The sequence below is a fragment of the Panthera onca genome, chromosome D2, assembly GCF_046562875.1.
Source record: "Panthera onca isolate mPanOnc1 chromosome D2, mPanOnc1 haplotype 2, whole genome shotgun sequence".
In the NCBI taxonomy this organism is placed as follows: Eukaryota; Metazoa; Chordata; class Mammalia; order Carnivora; family Felidae; genus Panthera; species Panthera onca.
This window is the reverse complement of record NC_138349.1, coordinates 28,315,206-28,339,572: the sequence shown is the minus strand read 5'-3', so window position 1 is coordinate 28,339,572 and position 24,367 is coordinate 28,315,206. Positions and strand designations below refer to the sequence as shown.

The window sequence follows — 24,367 nt, the reverse complement described above, 5'->3', positions numbered from 1 at the left end:
TGGATGTATCTCATTTGATTTATCCACTTTTTAGATGAACATTTGAGTTGTTTCCACTTCCTGGCTATTCTGAATAATACTTCCATGAATAACTTTACACAGGTTTTTGTGAACATGTTTTCAAATGAAAAGATTTGGGGTGTATACCTGGAAGTGCAATTGCTGAGTCATATGGTAATTCTGTGTTAAATGCTCTGAGGAATTGCCAGACTGTTTTCCGAAGTGCACCCTTTTACGTTGCTACCAGAATGCATGAGGTTTCTAAGTTCTCCACTTTGCGCTGGCACTTGTTATTATCTGTTGTTTTTTATTATAGCCATAGTAAGGTGTTAAACAGTGGAATCTCCTTGTGGTTTTGATTCACATTTCGTATGCTTGTTGTCCATTCATGTAGCTTCCTTGGAGAAATGTCTGTTGAAATCCTTTGCTTGTTTTTTAATTGGGTTTTTATCTTTTTATTATTGAATTGTAAGAATTCTCCATCTGTTTTTGGGGCACCTGGGTGGTTCAGTTGGTTAAGCATCCAACTCTTGATTTCGGCTCAGGTCATGATCTCATAGTTCATGAGTTTGAATTGTTCATCGGGCTCTGCACTGATGGTGCAGAGCCTGCTTGGGATCCTCTCTCTCTGCCCCTCTCCCCAGCTCATTCTCTCTTTCTCAAAATAAATAAATAAACTTAAAAAAAATTGGGGGTGCCTGGGTGGCTCAGTTGGTTAAGCTTCCGACTCTCAGTTTCAGCTTAGGTCATGATCTCACAGTTTTGTGAGTCTGAGCTCCGCATCGGGCTCTGCGCTGACAGTGCAGAGCCTGCTTGGGATTTTCTCTCACTCTTCCTCTCTCTCTGCCCCTCCCCTGCTCACGCTGTCTCTGTCTCCCTCAAAAATAAATAGACTTAAAAATTCAAAAAAAAAAGAAAAAGAATTCTCCCTTTGTTCCAAAGACAAATCCCTTGTTAAGTATATAATTTGCAAATATAGTCACCAGTTCTGTGTGTTGTCTTTTCATTGCCTTGATGGTATCACTTGTTAGAACAAAAGTTTTTTAACTGTGATGAGGTCCAGTTTTATTATTTTTCCTTTTGTTACTTAGGCTTATAGTGTCATATCTAAGGGGACTTTGCTTAAGAGGGGCATAAGCACCTGGTATTAAATTTGCCATACTATAAATTTGCCTTTTACATACAAACTAACTGATACGTTGTTGTCTAAAATGATGCTTCTCGGAGCACCTGGGTGGCTCAATTGGTTGAACATCCAACTCTTGATTTCAGCTCCAGTCATGATCTCATGGTTCGAGGAATCAAGCCCCACTAGGAGCTCTGCGCTGATAGCACAGAGCCTGCTTAAGATTTTCTCTCTCCCTCCATCTCTCTTTGCCCCTGACCTACTTGTGCGCACGTGCTTTCTCCCTCTCTCAAAATAAACATTTTTTTAATGTGTTAAAAATAAATAAAAATGTGATTTCTCAAATTCTAATATGCACAGGCATCAACTTACTGAAATGCAGATTTTGACTTGATAGGTGTGGAGTGGGACCTGAGAGATGCTGCGTTTCTCACAGGTTCTCAGATAGATGGCAGTGCTTCTGGTCCAGGGACCATAATTTCAGTAGCTAGGACCTAGCAGTTGTTTATATTTTATATCAAAGCAACAGGAACAGTGAAGATTAATTAAGAAAAGTAATCTCTGTATTTTGTATTTTAGCTCTTTTGCTGTAGTTGCCCTTCATAAGATACACATGCTCTGTTAGAGAAGAAACCTTTGAGAAATCTTAAGCTGATGAATGTTTTGTTGTTGTTGTTTCGGTTTCTAATCGCGAAAGATTTTAGGCTGGCCATCTTTGCTAATGTGGAATTAAAACAAAAGAATTTAATACCAAAACTTTTATATTAGTCAGCCTAACATTTTACTTAATCTTCTCAAATGTGATTCTCCACATAGGTGTTGGTGAGGAAAACATCTTGGTTTTATTTTATACTTTTTTTAATTTAAAGTTAGACCACAAAATGTGAAAATTGATTACCATAAATTTTCAGAGAAATATACAATATAAAGATGTTACTGCTTTTTTTTATCAAAAGCCTGTTTGATGGTTAGTTTTATAAGGATTAATTCATAATCTGACTTCACTTTGTCCTGTTTTTTCCCCCCCCTTCCCTTTTCTAGGGGCAGCTTCATGACTTCTGGGTACCAGATTCTTAACAGGAGTTGAAGCAGCAAAAATATGAACCAAGAGAAATTCAATAAGAGTTTTTCCTAGAGGAGTAGAAAGAATACTACAAACTCCAGTGGAATGCTTAGAAAATGCGCTGCAATGTGCCACTTGAATGTCTAGTATGAAGCTGGTAATGAAGAAATTGCCATTTCTGAAGCAGATATGAAACGTGATCTGCTTAATTTTAAGGCAACTGGCCTTTTAAAAAGAGCAGAATCCTATAACAAGAGGGGAGAGGTAGAAGCAGCTAATAGTTGCATGTCGAATCTGCCCCTATTAACTGCTCTTGTTAAATTGTAAGCCAGTTATCCTTTTTTTTTTTTTTTTGGATTGTATTTATGGCACTTGGATAATCACAGGAAATATGTAGGAAAGGGTTTGGACCAACTTGAGCAGTTGGAGATGGAAATCAAGACCAAGTTCCAGTTGAGTTTAATTTTCTCTTGGTTATTTTAGGACTCAAAAAGAAATCTTAGAACTGAGTTTAATAACAAAAAGGATAAATCTTTTCTGTAACTCCTATAAACCACAGGGAGATTTCAATCCATACATTTTCCTTCACTATTCAAGATTATAAATCTGTTAGGTTTTAAAATACATTTAAAGAGTTGAGAAACAAATCTGGTATAGTGTTAGATCCTCCTTAAGGGGAAGAAGTTAAGCTATAAAATAGTATCTCCGTTTTTATGCCAAAACATTCATATGCCGTTTGTTTTGGATTCCTTTTAAGTGTATATATATTTTTTAAATACTGGTTAAATCTTAGATTCTTGGCTAAATCTTAGAATTCTGGCCCTTGGTTAGCCATATTACAGAAGTCTATATTATAGAAGCTTAACGATCTGGACAAGTTTCCAAAAACCTTACTTTCATGAGTATATAAGCTTGGTAGAGACCTGGATGGAGTTTATTCTTTGGAATATTGCACACGTGTGTGTGTGCTTGTATTTTAAAGTTGTTGCACTTGAAAACCACAGCTGCTCTAAATTCTTAAACACTGGAAAGCCATCCTTTGGTTTAAATGGTGGAGGGTTAGTAGAAGTGCACATGCTGATCGTAGCCCAAGGGCCCTTTGAAGCCTTTGGTAGTAATAGACTCTTACTAGCTAACTGAGCAATTCTTTTGTTGATTGTCCTTTTAGGACGGTTTGTTTCTTGAATGAAAATGCCAACTTTTTTCTTTCAATGTTGACTTGGATGACACTGCTTTCCTGAGCATTCTCATGTCTCCAGTTGTGGTGGGGGAAGGACGATGGAGAGGAAGGGAATTGGACTGCGCGTTTATGATTTGAGAGGGGAGAAAATAAATTTTGAAAAAATAGCTTTCTACCTCTAAATTGAGGCTTAGGAGAAGAAAGCATTTTATCTTAAATTTATCATTTACAATAGTATAAATAACTTTTGAGCCCATGTCAGGCATTGAGCAGTTAGAGATTTTATAGGGAAGACTTAGTAAATCCAGTTCCCAAGAACCCCAGCTGAATGAGGCTCCAAGAGTCAGACCAACAAAAGTTTTATTCTGTGTTGAGTTTACTGGTAAGAATATTATTATCTTGATACTACCTCTCAAGGGTATTATTAGAAAATGCCACTTATGGTTAATGAGATAGATACAAAGAGTTCTATTTGACAGAAGCTTGAAACTCTGGCATCTATCTGCCCAACAATGGGGGCTTTCACTCTTTGTAATTTAATACTTTGTAGATACATTATTTGTGTGTAATTTTATAAGTGTTCATATTTTTCTCATTTTGCATTGTGTAAAGTGTACAAAATCTCAAAGTATAAAATACTGCTTATATTGCTTGTAATTACAGTGTGTAAATATTTTCTAATCGTGTACATTGACGGGGGGACAAGTGGGTTATTCAGGTTTTTTTTTAAGTGACCCTTTTGTATCGCAGTTTCCACAGATAACTGCTCATCAAATTTAAAACCACTTTGATACATTTTTATTTAGCAGTTCCAATAAGAAAAGTCTCTATTTTTAATTGCCTTTCTTCATTAGAGAAAAAGACTTTATCTGTCCCTTTAAAAATGGCCAGACATCGGTTTGGGCCCTTGTATTTATGACTCTGGTTAGATATCTCCATCTCCAGGTCATACTCCAGTCAGTATTTGCATTGGGTTCTCATACAAATCCTGTGATTCTCTTCTAGCACAAGTAGCCCATGACTTTTCTCCCAAATCAAGGATTATCCTTCTCCCTCTTGAGTCCCCATGTTTTGTCTCCCTCCTGCTGTTGTTGCCCAGCGAATGGGATGGTAGCAGGGGAGAAAATGTTCATTGCACAGAGAATGTCAGGCCACTTTTGGGACTTGGCAAACAAAGCTTGCACTGAGTGGTGGTGTGTTTGGCAATATTACTGTGCCAAAAATAATCTTGTCTAATTTTCTGGATATGTATGTCAAACTTATTACCCTTCTTGCAAGCTAAAAATTAAGGTACTTGTAAGTGTTTATGCTTTTGTGTGTAACTGTTTGCCTTTTCTAAACTTTTTTCTCATTATCAGAAAATAATAATTCTATTCGTTATATCATGTTAAGTGAAGAGGCTCTCTGTGCACAAAACGCATCTATGTAGCAGTAAAGTAACAGCATTTGTACATTTCCTATCTCCTGATGGCAGTGGTGCCTTTGTCACCTTTCGGAAGGTTGGCGTTTGGTTTTGTTTTGCAGTACAAATAATAGCTTGCTTTTGACTTCACAAAAATCTCCCCAGATGTAAAAGAGAGATAAAGATGTGTTGTCATCCAGGCTCAGTTAGAGCATTTGCATTTTTATTTCTATCAAAACAAGTATAGTTGGTGGGGACTGGCCAGTAATAATGTGTGGAGTCTTTAAACCAAGGGTAATTTTTAAATTTAAAAATAAAAAATTTAAGAGGTGACCCATTAACAAGTGACTGAGTTGGAAAATTAGGGAAGGGACTGTCCTGGTTTGTCTCTAAGGAGGCAAGATTAGGGTACCGGTGGCTGGGTGTGTAGAGCATGAACCGTGGTTGTTATTTCTTACTCATTAACAGTGTTGGTGCACCTCATTATCTGTGCATTTGTTTTCCCTGGGCAGTCCTGTCAGTGAGTTAATCCACCAGCTCTTAGGCAGTTCAAAAGTAAATGCAGATTTCTTTTCCTCTTTCCTTTTTTTTTTTTTTTTTTTTAAGATTTTTTTACTACATCTTGTTTAAAGTCCCATGAATGTATGTGTGTGTTATTAAAAATGCTTTTTCTCAGTTTGAACATGTGTTTGGTAATATTTGTTTGGGAGTGGGGAATGGTGAAGTCTCTGGAATGTGCTGTTTCTTCCCCTGCCCCATCCCCTAGTTTTTAAACTGAATTTTTTCCCCCTCTTGCTTTGGATTCTTCAGTCTGTTTTTTAGCTTGATGTCTCCTATTTCTGGAAAACATAAAGCTATAGTAGCACACAGTTCAGTTTTACATAACCCATATAATAATCTGCTGCATACTTGGCAGTCAGCAATTCAGTAATCTCATTCTTCCATTACCCCGATCACTAGGTTCATCAACAACTATTGCGTACCTGCTACATGCTAGGCACTCTTGAGGATTCAGTGGCGAACAACACAGAGCTCTCCTGACTCTTACCCTTCTGGTATCCAGGTGAAAATGCTTTGGTGCTCAGCAAAGTGGACCGGAAAGGAATACCATTGGCCTGGCTCCCTTGTTCTAGAGCCCAGGGCAAAGAAAGGAGAAGCCATACAATGCAGAGGCAGGGCTCGGGACCACCTTCAACCTGCCAGGCAGATACGGTTGTGGGTATGCCAGCTGAGGGGAGACACAGGTTGACGACAACTCACAGGAGAAACTGTTAATGAGCTTATAGAAGGGTTACCAGAGGCCTCAGTTTCCAGAACCATACCAGTATTTCTGTCTTCTGACAGGCTGGTTTGGAGGAGACCACTTGTGAGCATTTTAGAGGTGGGGGGAGTGACAGCCAGGTGGAAGCATAGGTGCTGCCTGAAGTACAGAGAGACAGGCAGTACAGCCTTGTGCAAGTTAAGAGCCTTGACCTTGACCTTAGTCCTGACCTCAGATCCCAGACTGACCATGCCAAACCCTTGATCTTTGTCAAGTTACTTAACTTGTCTGAACCTTCATTTCTTCATCTGTTAAAAGGAATAATAATGATGTCTATCTCAGAACTTGTGAGGATTAAGTGAACTAATCCATGAAAAGTTCTTAGCAAGGTGCCTGACATATATGCTAAGTGTTGTTATTTAGCTCCAATTCAAAGCTCTTCTCAAATGACAGCTAAAATTGAACTTAAGGCACTTGGCGGGAGCGGGGGTGCGGTTCACTGACATCTAAGCAAACCAGATATTAAAATTGTAGTGTGGGTGTGCTCTATGCCTTCTGACAGCTTCAGAGGCTTCTCTGTCCAGCTCTGTCTCTACTGGTTAAAAAAGAATATATATATATATATATATATATATATATATATATATATATATATATGCGCACATATATATATGTGCATATATATATATATATATATATATATGTAAGTTTGTGACGTTTTTTAGGACTCAGCATGCTAATACTGAGAAGGGGTGGTGGTTGGTGATTTTCCAGCATTTGTGGACATGTCCTGACACTCCCTTTTCCTTGCTAACCATTCCCCAGGCCGGAGTCAAGAGAGGGCAAACCAGAAGGCCCAGCTTTGGGTCTGACTCCAAGACGACTGGCTGGGAGGAAAACTTAACAGGCAAAACAGGCTTCTGAGGCACAGTGGAACAGTGAGACTACAGCATTGGTGCCCTGGTGACAGTCCCTACCGAAGAAGCACCTCAGCTATACATATGGCCAAAATAAAGATCACGCCACCTAAAGGGAGAGTGCTGGGCAAACCAGAGGTGGAGATGGCAAAGCAGGAACAGAAATGCTGCCACAGTGAACAGGAAGCAGGACAACTTGACTAGGCCAGAGTTCTTTGCCTCAGGGAACCTCTGCTCAAGTTTCAGGAGTTCATACCTACCCCCTTCACCTAGGATCCCTGCTACAGTGAGTAACTGCTCTGTGCGAAGCCTGGAGCAAACACTGGTGTGTAGGTGGCTGAGGACAACAGCCACTTTCTCACAGCGGAGTTGGGGAGAATAGTCTAGCAAAAACAAAAGCACGTTTTATGTTCCGTGCTTGTGAAGTACAACAGAAGGTTTTCAGATGGGGTCCTCTCACAGCCACCCTGTGAAGCAGCTGGGGTTAGTGACTTTAAGGATGACTAACGACCTGCTCAAAGAATGCCCTGCCTGTGTCCCCGGACACAGATCCATGGCTAGATTAGGGTTTGTTTCTTGCTTTGATTTTGAGTCGCCTCCACTGTCGGTATTCCCCTCATTCATATTTTATCAGCTTGATTGCAGAGAAGAGCATGGTCCATCAGAGGGGCTTCTCATAGAAAGTTCCATTAATTGTCATGACATCTGATCGTTTCATTAGGTTCAGAGATTGAAGTGGAAGGACAGCAGAGAGAAATGGATTGTGATCTAAATCTATATTATCAGAGATACGCTGCTCAACTACTGTCTTGCAAGCGCCATGCTGGAACTCCGCATTGTAATTTACACATTTTGTTCATTTGGAATGTGTGAGGTTCTGAGTCTGCCATCGTACGCCTTGGAGGAGAAAGGCTTGCCTCACAGTGTAGGCAAGTGGGATGCTAAACTTGCCACCACATCACTACAGCTGCACAGATACCTGAAGTCAGCGCTGTGAGTTCTGTGAGAACATGGGCTGCGTCTCTTAGCCCACTGGGCCCCTGCAGTTTCATTTGTCTCCTGTCTGGTACGATGGGGCTAGCAGCCTTCCTGCCTTCCCTCCACTGTCACCCCCAACCCACTTGCCCACAGGACCGCAGATTTATTTTTCTTAGCCGTGGCTTTCCTGGACTTCCCAGCGTGGACTTCCTTAATCTATCAGGATTTTCTTCTGTGGTCTTTCTGGAACTATTTGCTGACTTTTCCCTTCTAGTTCCCACTAGGAGCCCTCCCATCTCATCACATCAAACTCACTTTTCTCTTTCACACCCCTTCCCTTCTGCCTACTCCTCCCAATAGACGTCTGTGCATGTTTCTGCCTTTGATAATTCCCCTTCAGGTTTACCCTGTATCTCTCTTCTCAGGTTTTTCCGGTACAGATTCTCCTCTCTAAACACAACAGTGAATTTCAAGGCCAGTTACTTAACTTCTTAGAGCCCGTTTTTCCATCTATAAAATGGGGCTATTAATCCCTCAGGACAGAATGAGGGTACGGTGTTTTTAAATGAAGCCTGATAGTCTTTGTAAGTGTGTGTGTGTACACTTTACCATATGCATTTCTCTCAGCTGCCTCCCTCTCCGCATACACACACATCCTATTTAGAGTGCTGGGGAAGTGGAAGTGTAGCGTGGGCCCTGCTGTCTAGCGATCTGGAGTCACACACAGCAGCCCAGACTACAAGCCTGTATATGATGAAGTGCCAAACTAGCTTTGGGAGATATTCAGGAAAGAGGGGTGACATGCCTTTCCCAGAGTCCCTTCAGTTCAATAATGACAAGAGCCACTTGATTCTTGTTCACCTTCTCTCAGGCCAGTGTTCATCTGCCTGTTCCCTGACCCCCTGCCTCTCCAGAGCTCAGACACCCAGGTACCTGCAAGAGTCAGTTACCTATGTCCCTGCGGCCTTCATCATTTAAGTCCTGCTCTTGGGCCCACTGCAATACTGGCATAAATGATGGAGGGAGGAGCAGGCCAGGTCATGGCTAGAGCTCCGGTTTGATTCAAACCCTAGAGGGGTCTTAAACAGGCCCTGAGGCAGAGGCATGGCCTGAGTTGCAGGGAAACCGCAGCACCAAATGTTGCATGGGAGGACCATCATGGTTGAGTCTGAGGAGTTGGGGAGTTGATTCTGAGGAGGGCTTCCTAGATCGCTGCGGGGTGAGGTGGTTGAGCCTAGGAGGGACAGAATGTCTAATTGCCTATGAGGAGAGTTCACTGGAAGATCTGGAGTAAGAATGATGTTCAACATGAGCTGGAAGGGAAGGAAGGCAGTTATCTGAGTGACCCAGTCCCTGAGGAGGTGAACCCCGTTACTAAAAGGTTTGGTTGAATGGACAGGTACAAACGGTTGTGGCTTATTCAGAAAAACAGCATTTTCTGTGTGAATTTCTTGCCAAGCTGTTACTTCATCCTTCCAAGCCCAACTCCTTTCACCCACTCACAGTCAAGCTGAAGGACCAGGCAGCCGGAGGCTGTGAAGCTGGGAATCCAGACCCAGTTCTATGTTCAGAGCTGCCCCCAAGGCTTGGCCTCCTTCTACCCTGGCCCTCAGCACCCTGGGCAGAGAGCCCAAGAGCGTAGCAGGAACGCAAGAAGTGAGGTCCATATTAGAAGACTGGTCAGAGAGCCCTCGGAAAGTTAAGCCCCCAGAGAACAGGTTTGCAAGTCTCCAGCAGTAGGCAAGTCAGAGGGGTCCTGGGGTTAGAGGGGAGGGAAGGTGGGCCAGAAGCCCATGGAGAGAGCGCAGGGGTAGTGAGGCCACCACCAGGGGGCGATACTGGTGCTGCTGCCCTTGAGGGTGGAGGACGCCAGATGCCCGGAGGCCGTGTGAGCCTTGGCCTCAAACCTTTATTGTGTAGGGTGGGGGGCGCGAAAGAAGAGAGCGGCGCCCTTCCCTGCACCCCACCCTGTCGGCCCCGCCTCCCTGGCCCCGCCTTCCAGCCCCCGCCCCACCCCCGGCTCCGCCTCCACCCCCCGCCCCGCCTCCGGCCGCAGCCCCTTCCTCCCGCAGCTGGTGCTGTGGGGCCGCGGAGCAGCGCGTCGCCGTCTCTATGGCCGGGGATCCAAGCGCAAAGGTGAGAGAGGCAGGGAGCGCGGGCGGCGGCGGGGCCTGGGCCGGGGGGCGGAGGCCAGGCCAGGCCTTCCCCACATCCATTCCACCCTCCAAGCTGGGCCAGGCCTTTCTCACCGTCAAGTCCCGGGTGCTGCTATAAAGGCTCTGGAGGGGCGCGGGCCAGGCCTCCTGCCGTGCAGGGCGCAGACCCGCCACCGCGGAGTCGGGGACCGGCGCGGGGCGGGGACCCGCGTGGCGAACAGTGTTCCCCGGGATCTGGGTCACGTCTCCTGGCGTCCGGCGGGATCGAAGGAGAGCTTGTCCTCGAGCTGCAGCAGTAGAGACAGAGGTTAGATCTGAGGAGAGGGAAGACCCTCATACTGTCCAGGATGATGGAAGGAGAGGGTAGCGGGGGAAGGGCTCTCAGGCCAGAAGAGACGGCCATCCTACTGGGCCGAGGGGAATGCCGCCTACACTAAGCAGGTGGACGTCTGGGATGAAGGTCGAGAGCCTGCTGATCCAACATCGATCCTGTTTTGGGGGGGAGGGGGTGCCTCCGTTCCTCAGTTTCTTGAGCCCTAGGATCTAATGCTCGGAAGGTGATCAGAGTTCAGGGGGCTGGCCCTAGGGAGGAACCCAAACTGTGGAACTGGGGGTGGAGTGTGGGGTGTAGACTGGAGACCTTGAAGCCTTGTCGCCACTGGGGGAGGGAGGGCAGCCGCTCCGCCCCCCGTTTAGCCCCGCCCTCCCTCCCAACAGGTTAAATGGAGGCTGAGAGCCCCTGCCCAACTCCCATATCTAGAACGGCTGCATACAGGGGAGTGGAGCGGTGCTAAGTTCCATTCCATCTTTCTTTTGCTAAAGCGAGGGGCCTCCTTCCGTCTGGGTTAGGTACCCCTTCCTTTGCAGAGAAGCCCGTTGCATTTGAACATCTGAGGTCAGATGCCTCCCTACATCACCACACACACACACACATTTGGAATCTGGCCTTAAAATTGGGACTTTGAGGAAGGGAGGTAGTGCTGCTCTGCACCTCAGTGGACACTGGCAGCCTCCAACCCTGCAGTGAGAACTGGACCCCTGTTTGAACATATGCTGCCTCTGCACACATGTAATTTGTGTGTCTGAGCACTGTGTGAACATACATGTACTTGACCCTTCTGTTAACATGAACATGCCTGACCTACTGTATCGGTGGGTTTGTGTGCATGTCCCTACACATATGTATGTGCATGACCTTTCTGTGAATAGGTGTACAATCCTTCATATGCACACGTGTGGATTTATAACCCTCCTTAACTTCTGAGGCTGTGCGATCTGCTGAATGAATGGATGAGAATATGTGAATAGAGCCTTATTTGTCAATGTGTATGAACGCATCTGGCAGGCCCTTTATATGAGCATATGCGTGCACAAACCTCCCTGTGAATGTATGTGTGCATGACTCTCCTATGAGTACATTTGTTCGCAGCCCTTCTGTGAACATGTGTGTATGTGCACCTATTGCGTGCACATCACCCCCTTCTGGACATGTCTGACTTCTGCCATGAACCACACTCTGAGTGGTTTCTCTAACCTGGAGTGTGTTCCTCCTGCCCAGTCCTAGAGCCTGATACCTCATAGCCGTAGGGCTCCCTCTCCACCCCCCACCCCACTTCTGCACTAAGCAAATAGGCCCCAAAGGTAAACAGGTGTGCCTCCACAGTGAGGGGTGGGGCATGGGCAGTTTGCCTGGGGCCTTGTGCTGCCCAGCCCCCAGATGAGGAGCTGACGCCCTCTAGTCTACACTCTTCTCTACACTCATACTATATTCTCCCCCTCTGGGCTCTGACCACTACAGTGCTGACCTTTACCTCTTGAATAAATGCTCCAAATTCCTGTTTTCCCTCTGGCCAGATCCTAGTCCTTCCCCTCGCCTCAAGGCCACATAGTTAATATTTGACCTGGAAAGGAGGGGAGAGGCCAGTGGCCCTTGTGGCTGTGTCTGTGGGTGTCTGATGAGATTGGGTGGGTCAGGCTTCCTCCACACCCAGCCCAGTCCAGGAAGCCTTCAAGAGCCACCTCAGAGATCAGGCCTATTACAGGGGTCAGGGGAGATCTGCCACCTACTTCCACCCCATCCCCACATGACTTGAGAGAGAGTCCAGGTGTGGAATAGTCTCCAAGGTAAGCCAGGGGAGGTGGCCAAGAGCTCCCATCACTCACCATTTCCATGTTGCTTTTATCTCAACTGGCCTTGCACACTAGAGCATCCTGCATAGACATTACACCTGTGCAGTGCAGCCAGGGGGCCCCAGATACCCGCCCCCCACCATGTCTATGAATGCCTATTTGCAGGTAGGGACACGTGTGGATGCCTAGCCAGAGAGTGCAGTACAGACTCGCATGGGCAGAGTAGAGATGTGCACCCCCTCAGAGAGGAATGCTGAGGAGGAGAAGTGTCTAATTAAAGAGAGATTCCAGAGGGAGCTCTCAGGCCAGGGAAAAGAAAAAACAAAGGGAAAACAGGACAAAATCAACAAAGGCCCATTAAATGTCTCTGCCAAGCCTTCTTGCATAAGGCACCCCCGCAGGCAGCAGGGGCAGCTGCTGCCCCAAGTTTGGTCCCATTGTTGGGAGGAGAAGGCATTCTCTCTGAAAACGGAGCTCCACCCGAGTCAGAGGCCTAGCTTAGCCTCTGGGCTGGTCAGAGGAGGGTGGATACTTTGGGTTCGGGTTGGGAGGAGTCTAGGGTCTTGTAAGGAGGGCAAGTTCTACCCAACTTGCATCAGAGCAGAGAAGTGGACACAGCGACAGTGAGCCAATCCTGATGTAGGAGTTCTGTGGTCCCTCCCACCAGTGCCCCCTGAAGTCTGGGGGTAATGCCATCTACCTTCCACACACACACAGATAAAAGAGCTTTTCTACCCTGTTTTTTTTCTTTAGAAAACGGACCTCAGAGAACCAGAACTAGTCCTGCTGTCGGGGCAGGGTGACCCCATCAGTGACCTACAACCCCCTTATGACCCCACAACTCCTTCCCACCATGGAGTTTGTATTTGATGCAGAAAAGCAGTGTGTGATCCATCCCTCCCTCTGACCTCTAACCTGGGATTCCATGGCCACACAACCCTGTGATTCCATGTCCCCTCGATTCCAGGACCCTCCCTGGCCCCATGACCCCTGACCTTCCAAGTGACCTCCCTGGACCTTGACCCCTGTGACTATTCTTGCCATCATACCCTGTGACTGTGGCCCTGGCTCCCCTTGGGGGTCTTACTGGTCTGGGCCTCCCCAGAAAAATGTGGGGAAGGCTCTGGCCCCTCTTCCTGAGCTTCCTCACAGCATCTGCAGTCCCTGGACCCTCACTGCGGAGACCATCCAGAGAACTAGATGCCATCCCACGGATGACCATCCCCTATGAAGGTTAGACACCCCCCCCCCCCGCCAAATTTGAAACTCAGCAGGAGCCAGGTCTGGGAGTGGGGAGGACACCCCAGGGCTGGGCTCACTACTCCCACTCTCCCCAAGAGCTCTCCAGGACCCGGCACTTCAAGGGCCGAGCCCAGAACTACTCAACACTGCTGCTGGAGGAGTCTTCAGCAAGACTGCTGGTTGGAGCCCGAGGTGCCCTCTTCTCTCTCAATGCCCGTGACATAGGAGATGGGGCTCACAAAGAGGTTAGCCCTTAGAACCTGGAACACCCAGAGGATCTCTGGCTTTATCCACCTCCCTGGGACCTCAATTTCCTGGAAGCCTCGCCAGCCTTCCATAGCCCCCTGGTCAGATAGCATGGCCCTTCCTAACCCACGTCTCCCTTACCATCCAATGCTCCTCCTGAAACCTACCTGTACCCCAGCTTCCCCTGTTCCCTGCAGTCCTATACCTGGTCCCACAGATAATGGTGAAAGGGAAGGGTCCTGGGGTCAACACATCAGCCCATTCCCTTTCCCTGTCTCCAGATCCACTGGGAGGCCTCCCCAGAGATGCAAAGCAAATGCCATCAAAAAGGGAAAAACAACCAGGTATGTGGTCTGTCCTTTCCCCAGCTCCTTTCCTTCTCTTCAGCTGGGGATGTCAAGGTTGGTGGGGACACAGATGGGAGAGGTATGGATCAGCCAGTCAGTTGTAGCAACCACAGCAAACACGTGAGTGTAGCCAGAGTGGTGGGCCCTAGGTGCAGCGCTTCTAATCCAAACAGCTGGTCACCTACCAGCTTGGCCTATAGTGGCATCTGAATCTCTTCTGGGCTCCTGAGTAAGAATCATGATAGAAATAAGTAATCTCTAGTAAATGCTGACTTAGCCATTATCTCTCCTAATTCTAAAATAACCCTATGAAATAGTATTATCCTCCATTTTACAGATGAGACAAATGAGGTTTAGTCAAGGGCTAGCTCAAATACCAGTATTCCATGGAGGGCTGTTAGCGAATTGCCAGTTCTTCCAAGCTAAAGAACAGGGTGTCTGCAGGGGTTCCATGTCTGGCTATGTAACAGATCCATCCGGAGAACTTTTTAAAAATACGCATTCCCAGGGGTGCCTGGCTGGCTCAGTCAGTAGAGCATGCAACTCTTGATCTCAGGGTCATGAGTTCAAACCCCACATTGGGCATAGAGCCATCCCCAAAAAGAAAGAAAAAAAACTATATTCCCTGGCCCAGGGGTTCTGATTCAGTGGGTCTGGGGTGGTGTCGGGATAGGTGTGTTTGACGAGGCACCGCTAAGAGATTTCATCAAAAGTTCTGCTGGAGCAGCATGGGTAGGAAGTGGGGCTGGTGAAGCAAGTGGAACCCAGTCACAGAGCACTGCAAATGCCCAGCTAGAGGTATGGGTTTTATTCTGTGACAGTGGCACCCTCACCATTTGGTACTTTAGAGACTCTCAGACTTTAGTGTGCACAAGAATCACCTGGGTATGTTATAAATGCAGGTGCTAACTCAGTCAGTCTGGGGAAGGGGCCCAAGATTCTGCAATTCTAACAAGCTTCCGGGGGAAGCTGATACTGTTGCTCCCCAAGCCACACTTTGGGTAGCAAGACTTCAGGAAGACAATTCCCAAAACATGTTCTGAGAAACATTAATTTTCAAAAGGGGGGGTTTAATGGTCAGATGAGTTTGGGAAATGCTGTATGCTTAATCCCACAGTGCACAGCAACATCCCTAAGGCCCTGAGAAGTCCCCTGGCAAGGCAGGTTTTAGCCATGGTTTCCAACTTATTTGACCACAGTATTCCTCCCTCATCCCCCCTTATTTGTTTGTTTATTTATTTAAGTTTATTTTGAGAGAGAGTGTGTGTGCATGAATGGGGGGGGGGGGCAAGCAGAGGGTGAGGGAGAGAATCCCACACAGACTCCTCATGGGGCTTGATCCCACAAACCATGAGTTCATGCCCTGAGCCGAAATCAAGAGTCAGACACTTAACTTACTGAGCCACCCAGGTGCTCTCCTTCCCACCCACCCCCATCCCACCCACCCCCCCACTTTTTTTTTTTTTTTTTTTTGGGTTTATTTATTTTTGAGAGAGAAAGAGACAGAGCATGAGTGGGGAGGGGCAGAGAGAGAGGGAGACACAGAATCCAAAGCAGGCTCCAGGCTCCGAGCTGTCAGCACAGAGCCCAATGCGGGGCTCGAACTCACAAACTGTGAAATCGTGACCTGAGCCGAAGTTGGACGCTTAACCGACTGAGCCACCCAGGGACCCCGACCTTTTTTAATGTAAACATCTTGGGGAAACACTACTAGAGTAATACTAATCCAGGCCCAGGCACTAGATGGATTAAAATGGAGTAAGTCTATGGGACACCTGGGTGGCTCAGTTGATTAAGCATCTGACTCAGTTCGTGATCTCGCGGTTCATGAGTTTGAGTCCTGCAAGGAGCCTGCTTGGGATTATCTCTCTGCCTCTCTCCTACCCTCTCTCTATCTCTCTCTCAAAATAAATGAAAATAAACTTAAAAAAAATCCTTCAAAAAAAATCATAAAATAAAATAGTGAGTCTGGAGGCAGGAAAGGCAGTGAAGGTTGGGGGCATCATGGGGGTCAGAGGAGGAAGGCATGAGCAGGCTAGTGGAGAGAAGGGACCCTGGGAGGCAATGGGATGAGACAAAAAGGCCTGCATGGATTCAAACCCTGGGTAACAAGCAGGAGGAGGAATCGTGAACAAGGCAAACAAGTCGGGGAGGGGGCGCTTAGCTTGAGGCATTTAATGGGCAGAGAAGAGCAGTGTGGCTGGAGCAGGTGAGGGAGGGGAGGAAGGGGCAGAGCCCTACCATGCAGGGCCGGAAGTGGTAGGCTATGTTCAGGACTCTAGTGGGCCACTGAAGGTTTTTTAAATACAGCAGTGACACGATCTGGTTTACATGTTTAAAATATGCCTTGGAAAGTGGGTTGCCAGAGGGTGCTAATCGGTAGAATATCTCTGGAAGGAAACCAGACAATGGTAAGAGCAGTCCCCTTTGAAGGCAACAGGGATAAAAGGAGACGCTCTGTTTACAACCTATCCCTTTGTACCCGCTGAATTTTACACTGTGTACATGCATTCCTCACTCATTGAATAAACAAGTAGCTTTTACAGAGTGGCGGAGGCTTGGGAGAACTGTCAGGCAGTCTCTACAGTTGTCCAGGGAAGAGGCAACAGTGGTGACATGGACTAGGGTGGTGGAGGGGGAAGTGGACCACATCAGGAGACATGACAAAGAATCTCGAGGAAGGACTGAACATGGGGGTGAGGGAGTGGGAAGCAGCAAGGATGACTCCTGGAATCGACTAATAGGATGGATGGATGAAGTGAGGTGGGAAAGACTGGATGAACAGGTTTAGGAGGGAAGATGCAGGTTAGGGAGGAGGGAATGAGCTAGCTATTGGGTGGAGAGAGGGCAGAGCCTGGGGATACATTTGGTAGTGTCACCCCACAGGGGGTGTGGGAGCTCCAGGAGTAGGGGACACTGCTGAGAAGGAGATGTGAGAGAAGTATCTCAGGGTGGTGGGAGCCCTGGGGGCCCCCGAACTGGGGGTGCGGAGGGCTGCAGGCAATGCAGAAGCTGGCAAAATGTGTCAGGTAATCCTGACAGTGAGATAGAAGACTGAAGAGGGGTCAGTGCCGCTGGGAAGCCCAAGGACAGTGGGTTCCAGGGAGTAGTCTGTGTTCCGGGCAGTGAGCAGGCCCACTGGGAACTCAGAACTGTGTCGGGTGGGTGGGGGCAAGAGCCGAACTACAACGCTGGATTAACGGAAAAGGCCTCTAAGCAGGCTGGGGGCTCACAGCCCTCCCCCACCTCCCCCCCAGACGGAGTGCTTCAACCATGTGCGATTCCTTCAGCGACTCAATGCCACCCACTTCTATGCATGCGGGACTCACGCCTTCCAGCCTCTCTGTGCAGCCATTGTGAGTAGGCCTGCCCCAGCCCAGCCCTTATTGCTGCTCCCTGGCCCTGGACCAGTCTGAGCTTGGGCCATGACCCCTACCTGTCCTCGAGACCACTGACTTCTGGCCTCGTAATCCTCCAGGATGCTGAGGCCTTCACCTTGCCAACAAGCTTTGAGGAGGGGAAGGAGAAGTGTCCTTATGACCCAGCCCGTGGCTTCACAGGCCTCATCATCGGTGAGCATGCGCTCCTCCCCACCCTGGCCCCTTGTCCATCAGCGTGCTCTTTGGGGGACACGGACCTCGTTGCTAGGACTTGCCACTGATATGTGTTATGTGCCTTACTGTATGTGACGTGTCTGTCATGCGTGGCATGCCTGTGCTCCAGATGGAGGCCTCTACACAGCCACACGGTATGAATTCCGGAGCATCCCTGACATCCGCCGAAGCCGCCACCCGCACTCCTTGAGGACTGAGGAGGCTCCAATGCACTGGCTCAATGGTTAGGAGGATGAGGCACGGGATGTTGGGGGGCAGGGGACTATTCATCTTTACTCCCTTGGGCAGTTGACATCCCATCCCCAAATTCCCAGGTGAGCCTGTCTATTCCTGAGTGTGGTTGAGTGAGGGGTAGTGGAGGGGATCCCCATCCTGTCTCAGGGGCCACTTGAACTGCCCAACCTGCAGATGCTGAGTTTGTGTTCTCCGTCCTGGTACGGGAGAGCGAGGCCAGTACAGTGGGCGATGACGACAAGGTTTACTACTTCTTCACGGAGCGGGCCACTGACGAGGGCCCCAGCAGCTTCACTCAGAGCCGCAACAGCCACCGTGTGGCCCGTGTGGCCCGTGTGTGCAAGGTGAGTAGCACCAAGTTTGGCCCAAGAGTGTACAAGCGGAACCTCTGACGCTGACCCTGTGCCCTACCTCCCCAGGGAGACCTAGGAGGAAAGAAGATCTTGCAGAAGAAGTGGACCTCCTTCTTAAAGGCGCGTCTAGTCTGCCACATTCCACAGTATGAGATGCTACGTGGTGTCTGCAGCCTGGACACTGATACCTCAGCACGCACACACTTCTATGCGGCCTTCACGCTGACCACACAGTGGTCAGTGCAGGGACAGTGGGGACACAAGGAACTGGGGACAGCCTGAGGCCTGGAGCAGAGGTCAATGAGGAGAAATAGGATCACTTGTGGGGAGGCTGGCTGCAGAGAGAGAATTCCAGGCACATCCAGCTCGCCTGGAGCCAGAGGCCACAGTGGCCTCCTGACCCTTAGGAGAGGCCCTGAGGCCGAGAGCTGGGGTTGGCCAGGGTTAACAGTGAGCTCCAGGCTGGGGCAGGTGGCAAGGGGGCAGGCTCCACCCAGTGTGGCTCAGGCCCCTCCCCTATGTCCCTTCCTAGGAAGACCCTAGAGGCCTCAGCCATCTGCCGCTACGACCTGGCCGAGGTGCAGGCTGTCTTCGCAGGTCCCTACATGGAATACCAGGATGGTGCCCGGCGCTGGGGCCGCTATGAGGGTGGGGTGCCGGAGCCCCGGCCCGGCTCAGTGAGTGCCCAGGCCTGGGGTCAGTGCTGAGTAGACAGAACCCCCGGGAGGGGCAGGAGGGCCTAGACTTGGGGGGGGGGGGGGGGGGGAGGGCACGCAAGCAGTAGATTCCTGAGGTTCACTGCCTCTGCCCCCCACCCCAGTGCATCACAGATTCATTGCGCACTCGTGGCTACAACTCATCCCAGGATTTGCCATCCCTCGTCTTGGACTTTGTGAAGTTGCACCCACTGATGGCTCGGCCCGTGGTACCCACACGAGGACGGCCCCTGCTGCTCAAGCGCAGTGTGCGCTATACACACCTCACAGGGACGCCTGTCACCACGCCTGCCGGACCCACCTATGACCTGCTCTTTCTGGGCACAGGTACTTTTGACCCCTGGCCTGGGCCCTTTGGTAACTGCTGACCTGGGTCCTTGATCCTCGTTGACCGCTCATCCCCTGAATGACTTTTGATCACAAAACCCTGGTGACCAATGATGTCGATTCTTCAATGAACACTCACTACTGACCCCCAATGACCACTGGCTCTTGGTACCTGCGGATTCCTGTCACCAACCACAGTGATATTTGACCCTGATCACTAATGTTTCTGGACCCAACAATTCCTGCCATGGCAAGCCCAGAGTTCCCAGCCAGGGAACTGTTCCCAGTCCTGAGTAACTGTTACCGGCTGAATCCTTGTCCCTGACGTCCTGGCTCCCAAGCTACTCCCATTAGGCTATTGCAGGGGGCTGAAAACAAATTCCATTTCTGGGTTCTGACCCTCTGCCCTTTACATACCAGCTGATGGCTGGATCCACAAGGCCGTGGTGCTGGGTTCTGGGATGCACATTATCGAAGAGACACAAGTGTTCAAGGAGCCCCAGTCTGTGGAAAATCTGGTCATCTCTCCAATGCAGGTAGCCTCTGACCCACTACTTGCCAGAATAGGGGGAGGGAGTGGGTGGCTGGGCAGTGGCCGTGTGTGTCTGTAGGTGGGAGTTGGGGGTGTTGCCAACCAGCTTTCCTCTCCGGCTCCCAGCACAGCCTTTACGTGGGGGCCCCTAGTGGTGTCATCCAGCTACCACTGTCTAGCTGCTCCCGCTACCGCTCCTGCTATGACTGCATCCTGGCCCGGGACCCCTACTGTGGCTGGGACCCCAGCACCCATGCCTGCATCATAACCAACAGGTCCCAGGGTAGCAGGTAAGAGGTGGTAGGGGTGTAAGGGTCCCGTGTGAACAGGGGATCAGGGCCTGAGGGGAGGAGGCGGGCCTGCTAGCTGGAGGGGGAGTGGGGGGCAGTTGTTGGCAACAGCATCATTGACTTCCACTGGGGAGACTAAAGCTCAGTTCCCCTGTTCGTGAGTTTAGGACAGCACTGATACAGGACATAGAGAGAGGAAACCGAGGCTGTGAAGGCAACAAGGACACAGGTAGGTGACAGGCATGGACGTGTGTAGGCCCGGCTGCACAGCCTGTCCTCTACATTTACTGTCATTTGCCTGTGCGTGTACGTATCTGAATGGTTGTGTCTGTGTGCTTTCAGCGAGGATGTTCCAGCACAGTGTGGCACAGAGTAAGTGCTCCACAGACATCTGTTGCCCTAAAGGATTATAAATGAGGAGAAAGGCTCATGACATAAAAGTTCTTTTTGTCACACCTGAGCTTATAGCCAAGTGTGTGCTGGCAGGGGCGGGAGGGGGGGCAATTAAATGATCACCCAAGTAATTCTTTCCATTGGTTTTTGCTACAAAAGGAATACTTACAACTATGACAAGGATTTGAAGGACAATGAATACTCCCCTGAGGAAGATCAGATGACTGAGCTGATACCTAAAGGAGGAGCAGAAGTTAATAGTCATACTAACATGTACTGAGTACTTACTCTGTGCCAGGCGCTGACCGAACACGTACACACACGATTTCTCTTATGCTCACAGCATTGCTAGGAGAGAGGTGCCACGATCCCCATCCCTATGAGGGGCAATCTCTCTGAGGTACAGGGAGAGTAAGTAAACTGCCCAAAGTTAATAAGCTATTAAGTAGTGGGGTCAGAATTCAAACCTGACCCCGAACAGTCTGACTGGAGTTTGTGCTTTTCATTACTTCTGTGCTCTTTCCCCCTGGCCAACCAGCAGAGGGCACGGAGAGGGGGGTGACATCCAAGCAGAGGGGACAGCAGGCCGATGAGCTTGGGGTGTTTGCCAAGAGGCTGCAGAAGTGGGCAGGGACCATGTTGAGGCAGGGAAGTGGCACAATCAGTGTGGTGTTTTTAAAAGGTTACCCCACTCCTGCATGGAGAATAAATTACATGGGGGCCAGAGTGGGCCAGCAGCTGGGGAAGGAGAGAAGTGAACAGGGCTGAGATGGATTCTGGAAGCAGAATCCTGGTGAGAATTAGACACGAAGGTGAAGGAGAGAGAGAGGCAAGGGGACTCCCCGGTTTCTGACTTAAGCAGCTGAGTAGCTACTGATGCCATTCATTGTGACAATTCAAGGAAAAGACATGGTGTAGTTTGGGACGGAGGCTTTGGCCTTAGTTCCTGTGCCATGTTCAAGAGACCTCCCGTGGAGATGCCCTGTGTGTGGAAGATGTTCAAGTCTGTCGATCAGGGGAGAACTCTGTGCTAGAGATTGAGCTTACAAATCATTGGCAGATAGCAGGCACTGAAACCACTGAGACGGGACAATGCAAACCTTAAATGGGAACACAAACGCAGGAGACCTCATTCAGTTGTCACCATGATTCCAGATTTGCGCTTGGTGCCAGGGACGTAACAGTGAACCACCTGGCCTGCCATCTCCAACGCCCTCCCTCAGATAGACAACACTGACCACTCCTCTCACCGCCCCCCCCTCCCCACCTCCAGGGCCACCACCACCACTGAGAACCCGCTCTGTCCTCCGAGGTGACGATGTTCTCCTGCCCTGTGACCAGCCATCCAACCTGGCCCGGGCCTTGTGGCTGCTCAATGGGAGCATGGGCCTGAATGACGGACAGCATGGCTACCGCGTGGGCGTGGATGGGCTGCTGGTGACAAACATACAGCCTGAGCACAGTGGCAACTATGGCTGCTATGCTGAGGAGAATGGCCTCCGCACCCTGCTGGCCTCCTACAGCCTCACAGTCCGGCCAGCCACTCCTGCCCCAGCTCCACAAGCCCCTGCCATGCCCGGGGCACAGCTGGCACCTGACGTGAGGCTACTGTATGTGCTAGCCATCGCTGCGCTTGGCGGCCTCTGCCTCATCCTGGCTTCCTCCCTCCTCTATGTGGCCTGTCTTCAGGGAGGCAGACGAGGGCGTCGAAGGAAATACTCTCTGGGTCGGGCTGGCCGGGCAGGGGGCTCTGCTGTGCAGCTGCAGACAGTTTCAGGCCAATGTCCTGGAGAGGAAGACGAGGGTGATGATGGGGAGGGGGCTGGGGGCCTGGAAGGTGGCTGCCTCCAGATCATCCCTGGGGAGGGAGCCCCAGCCCCACCGCCTCCGCCGCCCCCACCGCCACCGGCCGAGCTGACCAACGGGCTGGTGGCACTACCCAGCCGGCTGCGCAGGATGAACGGCAACAGCTACGTGCTCCTGAGGCAGAGCAACAACGGAGTGCCAGCAGGGCCCTGCTCGTTTGCTGAGGAGCTCAGCCGCATCCTGGAGAAGAGGAAACACACACAGCTTGTAGAGCACCTGGACGAGAGCTCTGTCTGAGCCCAGCCTCCTAGGACAAATGCTCTTCCAAGCCAGCCTGTCTGCCCCAGGCTGGGCTGCTGCTTCCCCAACACAGCCACTCTACCTTCACCTCCCTCCCCCCAACTCCAGGCCCTTCTCCCAACTTTGTGATGTCCCTGTAGGGCTGGCAGAGTCAGGCCCAGCCAAAGTCCCCTCCTCAGTCTCCACAGACCCATCTGTGAGCAGCCCAGGCCCACCGGTGCTCCTCAGAGGTGGGTACTCCCCCAGGACGTGGAATTCCGTAGACCCAGCCCCAGTTCCTATTCCCTTACCCCAAGCACTTGGGAGGAGAGGATGCCAACTTCCTGCCCCATTTGTCTGTTCAAATCCTTCCTCTTTCTCCCAGGCAGGGCTCTGCAGGTCCAGATGACCTCAAGGTCACCACCCTCTGCGTGGCCCTATGTGCTGGATGGTCCCGAAACCAGACAAGACCTCTGCCAGCCACCAGAGCCACCTGAGCCCTGCATGCATTCACGTGTGCACACGGATGAATGTCTATCAGCTGGGCTGCAGGGCCCCCACCCCCATCTCCTGGAACATTGTGTTTCATCTCTCCTGGACTCTGGGTACCCTTCCAATGGCCATATCCCATCCTATCTAGGTTTCTCCCCTAGTCCCAGCCCCATGTGGTGACCTCTTTGGCAAAAGCTCGGGAACAGGCCAGTCTGGGGAGGTAGGACTGTGTCATTCCCCTCTTCTTCCTTAACGTGCAGCCCTCTTTGGTCAACCTCCTCACCCCCTTGGTCACTCTCAAGAGTGACAGACAGAGCCCCAGGCATGTCCCTTCACACACACATGCTTACATTTCCACTTGCATTTCTGAGCCTCCCTTTGCTGCCTCGGACCTGTATCTGTTGGGTTTGGTCCATGGACATTTCAGAGGGAGAGCCCTCTCCCATTCAGCTGTCCTCTCAGACATTTCCCTAGGACGGGTGACCAACACTGCAATGAGCCAGCCTCCCTTTTGGGGACCAAGCATTTGCTACCCCCAGACCAGAGCAGGGGGAGGAGATCTGATGTCTCACCTGGCACATGAAGCCCGTTCTTGGAACTATGCAAAGGGCAGAGGCTGGGAGTTTGGATGCTTGGCTCCCATCCCTGTCCTACCTCACCGGGGCACTTTCAGGGTCCAGGGGCCTCTGAAGTCTCCAGGCCCATATGGGACAATCAAATCCTGACTGAGCTCCCCCATTCCCTTTGGGTGAGGATGACTGTTATTTTTGTAGCTGAGAACGTGGAATCCCACGGGTTTTTACTGCCCTTCACCCAACTTCTCCCACCTCCACCCCACAATGAATGTATTTATTGTGAGAACGGCTACACTTCTTTAGGAATGCCCCCACTCACCACCAAGGTGGGCAGAACAGGCATGTGACAGAGTGGGGAGCCTGGGCTCAGCTCCTCCCCCTCCTGTTGGTTAATAAATACCCTCTTTCCCCACAGCCACGTGTGGTCTGCTTGGTCTAGACTGGCCTTCCCCTGGTCACCAGGGGGCAGGCTTCTGATTCTACGGAAATGGTGCTGCAGGGTTGGCTCTGCTCCCCATAAAACCATTTGCAGAGGAAACTGGGATCCTCAGGTTCCATCTGACTGCCCTGGGTGGATACAAAGGCCTTTATAACGTTCTCACTACTCACTGATCATGGTGGTATGGGCATGACAAACAAAATTACAACACTCCAAGAATTCATACAAGGGTGTCTAGGTTTTTACCTCCTAGCTCTTTTCCTCACTAT

At 49.9% G+C, this 24,367-nt stretch overlaps 2 protein-coding genes across 5 annotated transcripts in view; both read left to right on the top strand.

The window, feature by feature from the left end:
- SLF2 (SMC5/6 complex localization factor 2) overlaps positions 1 to 5,453 on the top strand; it is a 45,621-nt gene extending 40,168 nt beyond the window's left edge. For both annotated transcript variants that reach the window (XM_060641709.3, XM_060641708.3), the window contains exon 20: positions 2,168 to 5,453. In XM_060641709.3, the coding sequence (XP_060497692.1) occupies positions 2,168 to 2,203 (36 nt within the window). In that variant the 3' untranslated portion in view covers positions 2,204 to 5,453. The remainder of the gene's footprint in view (positions 1 to 2,167) is intronic.
- Positions 5,454 to 9,931: 4,478 nt separating this feature from the next.
- On the top strand, positions 9,932 to 24,073 carry SEMA4G (semaphorin 4G). 3 transcript variants are annotated; one of them, XR_009612907.2, is made up of 16 exons: positions 9,932 to 10,063; positions 12,967 to 13,446; positions 13,552 to 13,700; positions 13,983 to 14,045; positions 17,306 to 17,404; positions 17,527 to 17,620; positions 17,772 to 17,885; positions 18,071 to 18,240; positions 18,316 to 18,485; positions 18,782 to 18,926; positions 19,070 to 19,292; positions 19,713 to 19,828; positions 19,951 to 20,114; positions 20,282 to 20,343; positions 21,781 to 22,843; positions 22,982 to 24,073. XR_009612907.2 is itself a non-coding variant. In XM_060641712.2 (15 exons), the coding sequence occupies exons 2-15, from the start codon at positions 13,323 to 13,325 to the stop codon at positions 22,608 to 22,610; spliced, it is 2,523 nt and encodes an 840-aa protein (XP_060497695.1). In that variant the 5' UTR covers positions 9,932 to 10,063; positions 12,967 to 13,322; the 3' UTR covers positions 22,611 to 24,073. The 3 variants fall into 3 exon arrangements, 1 of the variants encoding a protein (XP_060497695.1); XR_009612906.2 differs by having other exon boundaries at positions 22,978 to 24,073; XM_060641712.2 differs by having other exon boundaries at positions 21,781 to 24,073.
- The last annotated feature ends 294 nt before the right edge of the window (positions 24,074 to 24,367 follow it).

Excerpts from the sequence above, each read along its gene's own strand:
- SEMA4G (XM_060641712.2), top strand. The coding sequence starts at position 13,323 with ATGTGGGGAAGGCTCTGGCCCCTCTTCCTGAGCTTCCTCACAGCATCT. Across the intron at positions 17,621-17,771 it reads CTTCACAGGCCTCATCATCG|ATGGAGGCCTCTACACAGCC; the intron begins GTGAGCATGCGC and ends CCTGTGCTCCAG. Across the intron at positions 20,344-21,780 it reads TGAAGGCAACAAGGACACAG|GGCCACCACCACCACTGAGA; the intron begins GTAGGTGACAGG and ends CCCCACCTCCAG.